We start from the raw sequence: 13,426 nt of genomic DNA on the forward strand, positions 1-13,426 counted from the left end.
CACTATCATAGCAAGCACATGTTTCATCACTATCATACTAAGCATACATGTACATGGTTCGTCACTATCATAGCAAGCACATGTTTCATCACTATCATACTAAGCATACATGTACATGGTTCATCACTATCATAGCAAGCACATGTTTCATCACTATCACACTAAGCATACATGTACATGGTTCATCACTATCATAGCAAGCACATGACCACCAATAGCTACAAATCACAGATATGAGCATGATTCAACACAAGCACAAGGTTCAACTTCAAACTCTACTACTAATCTAGCCTACCACATGCTTGAACATCTAGCCCTACCAGAAATTGTAACCGCATCATAGCAACCAACCATATCAGCTCACATATCAGACCACTAATCAATCATGCATCTAGATCAAACCCTAGCTGCAGCTCAGATCTAGCTAGAAGGAACAGAGAGAAAGGGGGATTGAACTCACAGAGGCCATGGCTGCAGCTTGAGGATGAGGGGGACGGTGGCGGAAGATGAACGCCGGCCAGTGAAGGAGCTCCGACGCCGTGGACAATCGGCCGATGAAGATGCGCCGCTTACCTGCTCGTCGGTGCCGATGCGCGTCGGCGGGAAAGCGCGAACGGAGGAAGAATGGTGGCGGGAGTTGGGGCGGTGAGGGAGGGGCTAAATAGGGGGTGGAGCGGCGGGAGGTGAGCTGAAATCCTCCCGCCGATTTTTCGGCGACGCGGGCGAGCTCGCGCCATCTCCCCTGCTCGCATGAGGGGAGAAGCGCGTCGCCCTCCCCTGCCTCGCCCTGGCCAGGCTCGCGAGCTACTGCCGATTCGTGCGTTGCCCCTGGGCCAGGCCTGGACGTGCTTTAAGCTTCGTGCGATGCGGGCCGCACAATGAATGCAGGAAACCAAACGGGCCAAATTCTTCCCGCCCGGGCCAGGCTGGGCCTCATGCGGGCAACCAAACACATCCCCAGTAGTCGGATCGGGCCTTGATCCGGACGATTGGCTGCCAGTGCCGACCCAAAGAAGAAGTGGTGGGGGAGAAAGTTTCAATTTTAGGAAGGACGAATTGTTGTGTGATGTTTGGTTGGCCACCGGCGTTGATCCGTTTCAAGGCACGGAGCAAAGATGCCCAACCGTTTGGTCCAATGTTCATACTTGGTTCCATGAGCAGTAGAACTCCGATGCCTACCACACAGAAGCGATCTGAGATCGTACGCCAAAGCGCTCACCTATCGATGGTACACCACCCAAGAGCTGTGAGCAAGTATTGCAGCCATCTCAATATACTCATAAACCGGTGGTCAAGTAGTGCTGACGGTGTCCTGGACTAGGGAGTACTCACCACATCGTCTCCCGATCAATTGGATTGGGTCGAGGACCCCCATGGCCGGTTACTCATAGGCCAGTTCGGACAGCCGAAGACATATACGAGGAAGATTCCACAAGACTTGGTGATCAAGACAAGGACTCCTCTCCACCGACGTATTTGACTAGGACTCTTGTTATCATAGGCCTCTGGTATGTTATATAAGCCGAGGCCAGGCTAGTCGATAGATTATGACATTATTCATCATACCCTTAGGTTTTAGACCACAACATATGATCTCGAGGTAGATCAACTCTATACTCGATACTCCAACAATATAAACAAGAGCAGGACGTAGGGTTTTACCTCCATCAAGAGGGTCCGAACCTGGGTAAACATCGTGTCCCCTGTCTCCTGTTACCCATCGGTCCATGATACACAGCTTGGGACCCCCTACCCGAGATCTGCCGATTTTGACACTGACAATGGTGCTTTCATTGAGAGTTCCGCTGTGTGATCGGTAAAGGTTCGATGGCTCGCCTGCAGATCAACTGCGACTTCGGCATCTTCGTCACCAGCTTGACTGGTCACCTTGGTTCGACCAAGAACTACGCCCCGTGTTCGGATCACCATGTTCGGACAAGGGCCTTCATTAAACATCAACTCCGATCTCTATCAAGATCATGGAGGGATCATCCATGGAGCTCGGGGGCTCAACGTCAACATTGCCCTCGAGCGACCGTGCTATTTTTCTGGACAGCGAACTCGTATCTGCCGCCACCGCCTCCTCGAGTATCACTTTGACAATTGCTTCGGTAAGATTGTGCTGAATTGAGTCTAAAACAATCATGCAAAATTTTATCGAGTTCCGATGAAGGAATCTCTAGCAATCTATGATATGCCGAAGCCATTTCGAATCTGGACAGGAATCTGGACAAGTTTGGAGCGTGGCGTCCAGCATCTAGCTCGGACGTCCTTTGGAAGATCCAACCGTTGCTCGGCTGCGGAATTCCTATGTCTAGCATCTCTCAAAATTTCAGCTCGATCCGACCGTTCAAACTCTGGGAAACCTCCGATGATCGCAACGATTTTCGAATCTGTTTTCTGCGCGAATACGGATCCAACCAGAATTCATGTTTTTTTATGAACGTAATATTGGACAACCTTTTTAAAGGATTTTTCTTCTATGGTATTGTGTGTTGTTTTTAAACACGTACCCATAAAATTTTAAGCCTCCTCCGATGTAATCTTCACCATCACGCTGGTGTCAAACCAGTCCGGCAGTATTGCTCCACGGCTGCCAACCTGCGCTAGACATGTCACCGCTTTATTGAGCCAAGCTCAGCTCCTTCGATCATCATCTCGGCAAGCCAAACAAGAGTTCGGCATCGCGAAGGATAAATCATCATCAACGTCGCTGCCCCACGGACTACACGGAGCGGGCACACTGGCATCGCCACGCGGTAGCTGCATCAAGCTAGCGTCGATCGCGTCACAAGTCTTGACGTGCGTCGGCATCACCATGCTGGCTCTTCTTCAAATCATCATCAAACACGCCGACCTATTTCGACACATCGGCTGACAGGTAGACTCCGGCATCTCTTTGACGAGTCGCTCCAACACCTCGGCTAGACCGGGGGCTTCATCATCTCTTCGTCAACCTACTCCGGTGACTTTGGCGTCACCAGCCGACCAACTTCATCACGATTAGCTGGACCGAGAGCTTTGTCTCGGCAAGCCAACCTTTGCCAGCATCGCCATGCCGGCGCTTTACCACCCATCAGGCAATGGGTGTGCGGATCGAGTCCCAATGTTGGGAGTCATCTTTCTTCGGATTGCTACAATAAATAAACCAGGTGCTATTTATCCCAGTAATTTTTGCTTGTTTGGATCTATTCTCCCCAAAGAATTATTACTCCGGTTTGTTCCATCATCTCTACGCATGCCTGTCAAATGGCGGCCGCATTATCGACGGTCACGCGGTGGTACAGTCAGTTTCCGTATATAGTCCGGCAAACGCCGAATCCAGAACTCGGACCGGCATGTGAATTCAGGCTTTTGCCACGCCTTCATCGCATCACGCCGACGCTCTGCATCAATATTGACTTCGGCGCCAGACCACATCTCTTTAAATAAATTATTTTTGCGAAAAGAAATTATGCAAGGATTTTATATATATTTATATTATTTTTTTGGACCGCACTATTTTATGCGTGTAGGTGATTGACTTCGACTGCATTACGCGGTGGCTTCGGCAAGCCAACGTTGCTGTCTCAAATTGGCATGAATCGGCTTGCATGATCATCTTGTTTGTCGTGTTGCCATACCGACGTGTTCGGTTGCCTCGGGGACTTCGGCATCGCCGAGAGAGGTCTACCTCACCGAGTGTTCGGCGCACATGCCATACTTTTTTTATTACTGACTTTGCATAAATTATTTATTATGCAACAATTTTTTTCATCATTATTACCATTATCTCTAGTTTGCACTATTTTTTGTGCACATGTAAATGAATCGAGTTGGGTAGTGCTGTCTCCTCGGCTGGATGGGAGGTTTCGTCAACACTTCATTAACCCGCACCGGGGGCTTCGGCATCACTCTATCAGCCCGCTTTGGCCATGTTATGCCACCACTTTAGAGTGCCGAGCTCTTCGCTCCGCCACCTTGGGACTGGCTTGGGGATGGAACCTTGTCCTACATCAAGCTTGGACCGCGTCATCAATGCCGAACACATTAACAAGCTAAGTCGCTTTCATGCTCAAAACTTTCGGCTTTAAATTTTTTTCCCGGTTCGACCAAGCGTCATACTTCCTTGTCAAAACTTTGTCTGTGACGCACAAATTTAAATGCCCAGTTTACTTGGGGGCTTCCTTCATGAAGCCTTTCCTCTTGCATATGATTATACGTGTACGGCTTCGTTCCTTGTTCGTGTATTATGCCACAATATGCACCATATTGACTTAAGCGATTTGGAAGCTAGGTTGCCTCGCTCCTGTGTTTATCCCTACGTTCCCGATTGTTCGGCTAGGGAGTAAAGGGAGCACCTCTGCGATTGTCACGATCGGGTCATCCGAGCCGGACCTCAGACTGGGTGAAGCCGAAAGCTAGCGCTCTTATTGTTTTCAATTATGGTCGGCACACAACGGAACTCATGAGTACAAAAAATCTATTGCACAAGTCTCATAGTAACAATGAGCACCGAAGAAAGGTATCAATGAGGGTACTATTTTCTTCGAAAATGCTTCTTACACTTCATTAGTAATATAGCATAAGTTTTCTGAGCGCGCTTTGTCTGTTACAGCCTTATGGCCTGATTGCCTGGTTATCGGAAACACCGTCGATATTTTCGACAAATGGAGTACATAACACTTTTCGGTCCTTGACCGAAGAGGGAGAAGCCGACGGTCGGTTAAGACGCGTTTAAAGTTCGGGTGAACAAAGATATGATATTAGTACTTCGGTACATAGAATCATTTTACATAAAATTCTTTTACCCAAGTCACTTGGGGGCTCTTAAATTTATATGAGCAGTTTTATAATAAGTGTTCTTCTTCTTAGTCGTTGCAAAGTTTTTTTTTAATTATTTATCACTCCTTTTTTCGACACGAGTGTGTGGTCACTAGCCGGGGAGCCTAATTTCTCTCTCAAAACCTCTAAAGTTTAGTTTGCTAAACTGGCATAATGAGAAGTACTCCGCCTTCGGGATATGAAGTTGAAGCCGTAGGCTGACCCGCTTGAAGTCTTGAGGTTGAAGCCGTAGGCTGACCCGCCTTCGGGATGTGCCATGTTAAAGCACGACAGAAGCACCTTTTTTTTCTCTAAAGTCCAATTTTCAGATTGGCACCGAACACTTGATCTTGTTCGGACGTCAGGTTTTCACTGACGTTTTTTGGTTTTCCAAGCCTATGGCACTTTTAAACTATTTGTGTGTTTCCAGCATTAGTCTCGTAGTGCAACGCCGGACACCTTTAGAGATTCGGCAAAAACATTCTCGGATATTGCTATATATGCATCGGTTTCGAATTGTGTCTTCGGTCAATAGTTGGGTTGCCCGGCTCCTGCGCTTGCCTCCTACATTCCGCTTTCGGCTAGGTGTGCAAAGGGAGAACCACTGCGATTGTGCTTCCAGCTCACATGGTTAAGCACCTCAGTGGAGAAAGCCGAAAACTGACTGTCACAATAAGAGTAAACCGGTCAGCGATCCGATGACTATGTTAAATGACGGACCATTCATAACATTGGTCGAATTGTTTACGGCTTGACCTCGACTATCGCCGAACACTACCGTGAGCTAGTAACTGGCCTCCCAAACTAAATCCTCAATATTTTGCTCTTACATTAGAGCTGAGGTTTCATGATCATGCTTAGCATGACAACCCAAAGAAAGGAACTGATAACGGAACTATTTTCTTTGAAAGACATTTCTTATGTTAAACAATAATATAACATATCTCTCTGCGTACCTTTGTTTATAAAACCGTTTGGCCAGATTGCCTTGTTTGCCGTAAATCTTTGCCCTCATAAATGTTATAAAGTAGGACAAACACTCCTCGGCTACTGGCCGAGGAGGTGGAAGCCGATGGTCGGTCAACAAAGTTTTATACAATGCGGATCCAAGCATTAATGATGTAAAGTACTTGGATACATATAATTCTTACACATAATTTGTGATTTTACTCTGGATATTGATCCTTAATTCGGCCACCCGTGCCCGCATTAAGGCTCGGGGGCTACTGGGCTTTGGGCTTATCATTTACTAATATTAAAGGGGCACATCGATCCCCTGATCTGGTGTTGCCACCCGACCAGTGTCTCGGGGGCTACTGCATTGGCAATCTAGTGCAAAAAATTTAAGTGCAATATAGTTTTCGAGGAGATTATGATCCTTAGGTTGGTCGGCCGCATCCAACCTGAGTCTCGAGGACTCTGCACACATCTTTTTGTGTCCCGAAGTATTCTGCCGAGCTAGGAGTTGATCCTCAGACCGATTTTTGTAAATCAACCTGAGTCTCAGCGGCTACTGGGATCAGCGGTCTCATGTCATCCTTCAGGTGCATCTCGGGTTTTAGACCGATAAACACCTTGAGGGCTACTGGCTATATATCTCGGCAGAGAATAAATTGCACCAATAAAAAATATTGACAAAAAATCGGCCCATAGTCGGGGTGGTGCACCACCTCGGAAGCAGTCCGGCATGAAGCTTGGGCGCCAGTGGCCGGCTCCATAGAGGGCATTTCCGGCATTAAGCTCGGCTAAACTCTTTCAACTTTTTTGAACCAAGGTGATCTATGACACCTCGGATATAGTCCGGCGTTGGAGCTTGGACATAGTCCGACGTTGGAGCTTGGACATAGTCCGGCGTTGGAGCTCGGATACATTCCGGCGTTGGAGCTTGGAAGTGGTGCATCATTGGTGCTCGTCTACAAAAGATACCTCGAATATAGTCCGGCGTTGGAGCTCGAACGCAAGAGGACACTGCCGCCCGGGAACAACTTCAAACCCGAGGTGTGGCATAAAAATAACAAGGCATTGATAAAGGCCGAAGACTTAAGGGCTCCTCGGATACCCGACGTGTGAGATCTTCAGATTTAGCTCGGCAATCCTCAAGATAGAAGATGTGAAGATTTGTTGAACCAGTTTTCAAGACCGACGACCGAAGACGAAGAATAGTTCGGAAGAACCGAGGAGCGTCCCCAACTTGAAGACCGGTTCAGGGGGCTACTGATGGTGTCTTGGACTAGGGGGTACTCACCGCATCATCTTCCGATCAGTTGGATTGGGCCGAGGACCCCCATGGCCGGTTACTTATGGGCCAGTTCGGACAGCCGAAGACATATATGAGGAAGATTCCACAAGACTTGGTGATCAAGACAAGGACTCCTCTCCACCGACGTATTCGACTAGGACTCTTTTTATCCTAGGCCTCTAGTATGTTATATAAGCCAAGGCCAGGCTAGTCGATAGATTATGACATTATTCATCATACCCTTAGGTTTTAGACCACAACATATGATCTCGAGGTAGATCAACTCTGTACTCGATACTCCATCAATATAAACAAGAGCATGACGTAGGGTTTTACCTCCATCAAGAGGGCCCGAACCTGGGTAAACATCGTGTCCCCTGTATCCTATTACCCATCGGTCCATGATACATAGCTTGGGATAACCTACCCGAGATCTGCCGGTTTTGACACCGACAAGTGCGCAAATTTCCGAGCAAGTAAATTGTTCCATGTGTTGGTCATTTGGCCGGATATGCAACTTGTTGACCATGTCCTATTTTGCAGCCCTTCCATGCGGTCACATTGCGCTTGAAGGTGGAAAGAAACTTCATCCTCATGCATTGTTGGTTAAAGTTGAATGGGCAACCAAAGTGATTCCTATCCATTGCCCATACCATCAAGACTACTGCCGGTATCAACAATGAAGATGAAGATGGTGATCCAACCAATTGAACAAAAGGAGAGCCGGGCAAGAAGGTCAAAAGGGGGATCCGAAGGAGAAAGTATGAGAAGGAGAAGTGAGAAGGGACGGCGACCAAGATGATAGAGAAGTTCAAGGCCATCATGGTGAAGGAGGCATGTGCCAATCACTATGACATCAAGGAGGAAAAGAAAGCAGAGAGGTTTGACATCTTCATGGTGGCGACAGAGAAGAAGATTAACCTCGGAAAAGAAGAAGACCGAGCTCGATGTGAAGAAAACCAAGCTTGAAGAGAGAAGGGTTTAGGGTTGAGCTTGCGACCGTTTTGAAGAAAACCAAAATGTTGACCATGAAGATGGACGATTTAGATCCTGATGATGCGGCGAAGATCGTGCTAAGCCATCTATGCAAGGATGTTGAAGCACTTGACGGCAGAGATGCAAGAGGCGGGCGCAGCGGAGTTGCAAAATTCAAAGTGAAGGAGGCACGGACAACCAGTCTCGGAATATCCGTTGTTTATTAATTGTGAAGATTGCATACATATGCACTTTGATTTCCTCGTCAAATTGTTATTATGATCAACATTTGCACTTCAAATGTATCCGGATGAGGCCGGACATTTTGGGACTTGCACTTTAAATGTATCCGGACGATTTGCACTCTGAATGTATCCGGACGATTTTGGATTTGCACTTCAAATATATCCAGATGAGGCCGGACGTTTTGGGCATGCGGTTGAAGGCCGAGTCTTGTATCCGTGCCCGCAGATTGATAATGAGTCCATGTGAAGGGGGGTTCGTCTCCTCTACAGTTATGTTGCTACTTCACCCGTACAGTTACTTGTTCAATCTAATCGGAGGGCTTCCCTTTCTCTACATCCTTCTCATCACACCGACGTCTTCTTCCTGAGGAAGCGGGCGTTTCTTGCTGTCCGCCGGCGTTCACCGAACACTGATGCACTCGAAGAACTCAGCCTCAATTGTGCATGCGGATCTGTACGATGCTAGTATATGCTTTGGACTTGGCCGTTCGGGATTTGATAATTTGCGCAGCTAGCCGCCTGCACCGAGCGACGAGAGCTTAATGAGGTATCTGCTGCACGCCATCGATATGGAACACGCACGCCCCGAGCCGCAACCGCAGAGTGAAGCGACCAAAGCAGCGCCGACCACGATAGAAGAGGACCAAACAGCAGCAGGGCTGAAGCAACGTCCACCTCGTGTCGGCGGTTTGGGACGATGACGATGAGGGACAGTAGCTGCAGATGAGCATGCCAGCGTAGCCGCCCTAAGGGCCTGACTCCGATGCCATGGTCTGCTTCTTCAGCGCCTCGGCGGCGCGGACATGAGTATGACCTTCTCGTGGAGCTCGTGCCGGAGCCTGGCTGGCGGGATTATCACAGCCGTGCCATCGTCTTTATAAGGAGTCATAAGCAGCACTGTAATTTGGATGTTAGGTGTTCATTTGCGTCGTGGCTGGGGTGGACGAAGGCCAGCGTCACGGCCTACGGGAGGGCAGTCGCGCGCCGGTGAGCGGGTTGAGGAGGTGAAGGTCGGAGGCGGCGGAAGGAGGAAGGCGTCGCTGTGACAGACATGGGGTGGAAGACACGCTGTGACAGAGAGATACTTGGAGAAATGAGAGCCCTTTGATTGAAATGAAGGGCAGATTGTGCAAGTAACTGCACGGGTACAGTAATAACATAACTGTAGAGGAGCCGAACCCACATGTGAAGATAATTGTACTAGTGTGATAAATGTGACAGTGACCACTGGAGGTAAAATGCTATTGATAGTACTAGGAAGATCTTTGAATGCTTCAGTTTTGATTGCCGTTGATTTTTAAGTGGATTTTGACACAATCCTGCATAAAGACTTGTGACTGGTGTGCGCTCCCAGGGTGTTTAACATGTTCACTTAAGCATCAAAAAGAAAAACATTCCACAAGTCAACTATGGTAGGATTCACCAAACAGGACTACACAACGAGATAATTAAAACAATATCTTTGTCGAGTATCATCATTAGTTCATACATGCAAATTACCACCACAAGCATATTTAACGGGATAAGTGAGCAACAACCATGGCACTACTGCAGCATAGCTCACAAAAGCATAGCATCACCCAAATGGGCCGCAGTCGAAAAGAGACCAGGCAACCGTGACTTTCATCTTACAGGATCCAACGTTGAGGATACCATGGCTTCTACTGGCCTTCCTTGGTGTAAAAACTTTGACATAAGCCAAAGTCTCATCTTCACACTGAGCCTCAGCGGAGACTCTTAGCTCACCAGCAAGCTCGACAGAAGCAACACGGCGCGAAAGCTGAACCTTGCCATCAGCGGCAACAGGCAATCCGTCGCCTCCGAAATCGAGCAACGCGACTTTCATGTGATCTATGCTGGCGGTACTGGCAGTAAATAAACTTCGAGAACTCTCTGTCCATAATCCACTGATAACCCTCACGCTGATCGTGGCCTCCATAGAGTCGATGATGAAGCCAAGTGTCAACTTGAGTGTGGTGAGCTTGCTAGTCTCAAGCTTCTCAACCAAGCGTGAGCGAGTGGGTCTGGAATAGCAATTGTAGGGAATAGATACACAGCTTAAATATTCATCCTCGGATTCACTAGCGCCCTTCACTTTCAGCTTAACCTCAAAGTCCGCACGATCCGACACCACAACAGCACGTGTAGGGCCTGTGAGTTCTAGATAGGGACTCTGCACGAAACAATTAAGTAAATGGGCAACAATGTACAGTTGATGGGGGTATAAAAACAAGCACATTATATACTTATAAATCACATAATAGCAAACAGAAGTTAACTAATTATGTTAACTAATCATTAGAATTTGCCAAGTGAGAGTCCAAACCTCCTCACTGATGGTCTGACGATTGTCCCGTTCACGACTGAAGATAATGTTGTGATTGTGATCCAGCGATCGTGATCCAGCGAGTCGCGTGCGGCAACCATACCAAACACACCTAGCGGCCACTCTAATTTTTGCTGCTCTATTCCCATGACTTCGATTGAAAAGATCTGAAGAGTATCATCCTCCCAGGCGAAGTTGGGAGGCGCGGGCTTATCCGTGTAACGCATGGCTGGGATAGCAGCTGCACGCATAAATACGAGGGATTTTGATAAGCATGTGCATCAATGGCGGTTTTCGTCGTTGCCAAGCGAATTCGGCGGAAGGGCTTACTGAAATCATCGAAGGAGCCGAACATACCGGCATATAGACGGTTCCAGTCACGACGACACCTATCTTCATCAGACTCACACGAGTCTTCGTCATCAGACGATGACGAGTCTTCATAAGAATCCGGTTCCTTCTCCTTCAGCTTATCATAGTACCATTGGATCATCTCGATCGCCTGCTTCTCCGCAATCTCCTGGATCCGGTCGGCCTTATCCTTGTTCAGTACCTCCATCGCCTGACGAATCTCACAAGGTAGGGTTTCCATCCCCTCCCGAAAATCACAGGGGAGGGTCTCCATCGTCGTCGTCGTTCACCGCTCTGCTACCGCGAGAAAAACTTCCTCTCGATTGGTGTCGAATTTTTTTTAGGGGAGATTGGTGTCGGATGATACCGGTTGGCTAGCATAAAAAGCCACAAGAGAGAGGACAGACTTGGTCAGATGTGTTGGGCTTCCCGGCCCATACACAGGGAGAAGCTAAGGCCGCTAAAGCCCGGCCCATCTCGCGGGAGACCACAGCCTCTTTTTTCTGTTTTTTCACGTTATTTTTGTTTTCATGTTTTACTTTATTTTTTTACTTTTGTTTATACTTCCAAATATTCTAAATATAATATTAAAAACACTCTACATTAAACAATTAAACAATGTTAATCTAGCATTTGTAAAACGTTAAATGTGTATAGAAAAAAACGCTTCTCATGTATAAAGAATGTATAGGAAAAATTCAATGTGTCTCACAAAAGTAGACCATGTATTTATAAGTGTTATTCAAGCATTTGAAAAATGTTAATCATCTATTTAGAAAAATTTAAATGTGTATAAAAAATGCCCCCGGTGTATACCAAAAATGTCGAATGCGTATTAAACATTGATAATAAAAAAATATAAATTAAAAAAAAATTTGGTTGTGTATAAAAAGTTAATCATATATTTCAAAAATGATAACCGTGTATAAGACTGTTCCTGATACCAAAAGTATACAATATGTGTGAAAAAAAGTAGTCATCAAATAAACATAGTTAGCGAATCAACCTGTGGTTGGATGCTTAGGAGGATAGTGGTAACCCCAACTCATCTGGGTTCAAGCCCTAGACTTGGTGCTCGCATTTTTCTGGATTTATTTCAGACTTTTCGGTGATGTGCGTTCAGTGGGAGGAGACACTCCCGTCGACTATAAAGACGTCTATGGTGACTTCATCATTCTCAGGATAATGTGCTAGTTCAGTCTCTTGAATGTGCTCATAGAGGGTAGGGTATGAGTGCGTGCATGCGTGTGTTCATAGGAATGAATGTATGTGCGCATGCATGAGCGTCTGTATCTGTACTGTGTTAAAAAATCAAATAAAAATAGTTAAAAAATATTAAGCATGTACAAATTAAAATGCTGCTGGCGTTTATAAAAAACCTAAGAACGTGTATTTAAACTTTTGAACATAAAACATAAATTTTATAAAATGTTGCTCGTGTATAACACATGTTAATCATGTATTTTTATTAAACATGTATTAGAAAGTGTTCCTGATATATACTGAAAATGTACGATATGTATTAAAAAGGTAATCATCAAACATTTTCATAAAATTTCAAACATGAATTAGAAAATTGTTCCTGATGTGTATGTATAATGTATAATTGCGTATGAAAACTGTGAACATGTGTTGAAAATGAAGAAAAATAGTCAAAACGGAAGAAACGGAAGGAAGAAGAAAAATAGTAAAAATGGGAGAAACATAAGGAACAAGAAAAAGCACCCAAGGAATACATAAAACCCGAAGGAAAACGGTGAAAACCGAAAAATGATGAGAGAAAACGAAAAAACAGGAAAACATAAAACCCTAAGAAAACCGTGAAAACCCATGAGGAAACGAAGGAAAACAAAAAAACGAAACAAAACTAATGAACACTAAGAAAAACAACAAATAAAAATAAATAAAATAGAATAGAAAAGAAAAAACCAATAAATGATGAAGGGCCACAACGCTCGCTAGCCTCATTCATGGCCGTGGCCTAATTCTCACTCCGCAATCTTTGCTAAAAAAAAGACCATCTCGGACATTAAATGATTTGCTAAAAAAAAGTTCGTAAATTTTTACTGTACTAACTCGGACATTGTTCTTATATATAGATTAAAATAATTCACACAATCAATTTTTTAATCTTCAATTCAAAACGCAAGACCATCTTGAAAAAAATCTCGAAAAACCGTTTGGTTGTTCACCATAAAAAACAAAAATAAACATCAAACTTCTAAACAAGTTCCAAACTTGGGAAAAGTTCAAAAAAATACTTTTAGTTTTTAGAAAGGTTGCAAATTTAAAAAAAACTACATCAAATCTGAAAAAAATTGTGAATTGAAAAAACTTCATAAAATTGGAGAAAAATCATGGAAGTAGAAAAAAGTTCATGAAGTTTGAATAAACTTCAGGAATTTGACACAACTTCATAAAACATGAACAAAAAATTGAAGAAATAATTTGGAAACTTGAAAAAAATCCTTAAAAAATTCAGGTATT

At 45.3% G+C, this 13,426-nt stretch overlaps 1 protein-coding gene across 2 annotated transcripts; it reads right to left on the minus strand.

Moving 5' to 3' along the window:
* Positions 1 to 10,312: 10,312 nt before the first annotated feature.
* Positions 10,313 to 11,270, minus strand: LOC123103920 (uncharacterized). 2 transcript variants are annotated; one of them, XM_044525714.1, is made up of 3 exons: positions 10,946 to 11,270; positions 10,589 to 10,829; positions 10,313 to 10,435 (listed from the first exon to the last, which is right to left on the minus strand). In XM_044525714.1, exons 1-3 carry the CDS (start codon positions 11,211 to 11,213, stop codon positions 10,423 to 10,425), a joined length of 522 nt encoding a protein of 173 aa, XP_044381649.1. In that variant the 5' UTR covers positions 11,214 to 11,270; the 3' UTR covers positions 10,313 to 10,422. The 2 variants fall into 2 exon arrangements, with proteins under 2 accessions (XP_044381649.1, XP_044381587.1); XM_044525652.1 differs by having other exon boundaries at positions 10,919 to 11,270.
* Positions 11,271 to 13,426: the final 2,156 nt, after the last annotated feature.

This window comes from Triticum aestivum, chromosome 1A, assembly GCF_018294505.1.
Source record: "Triticum aestivum cultivar Chinese Spring chromosome 1A, IWGSC CS RefSeq v2.1, whole genome shotgun sequence".
Classification (NCBI taxonomy): domain Eukaryota; kingdom Viridiplantae; phylum Streptophyta; class Magnoliopsida; order Poales; family Poaceae; genus Triticum; species Triticum aestivum.

What these genes read in the sequence shown, in the direction of transcription:
- LOC123103920 (XM_044525652.1), bottom strand. Translation starts at nt 11,213, where the DNA reads ATGGAGACCCTCCCCTGTGATTTTCGGGAGGGGATGGAAACCCTACCT. An exon ending in CGGCTCCTTCGATGATTTCA is followed by an intron (nt 10,830 to 10,918) that starts GTAAGCCCTTCC and finishes TTATGCGTGCAG; the next exon opens with CTGCTATCCCAGCCATGCGT.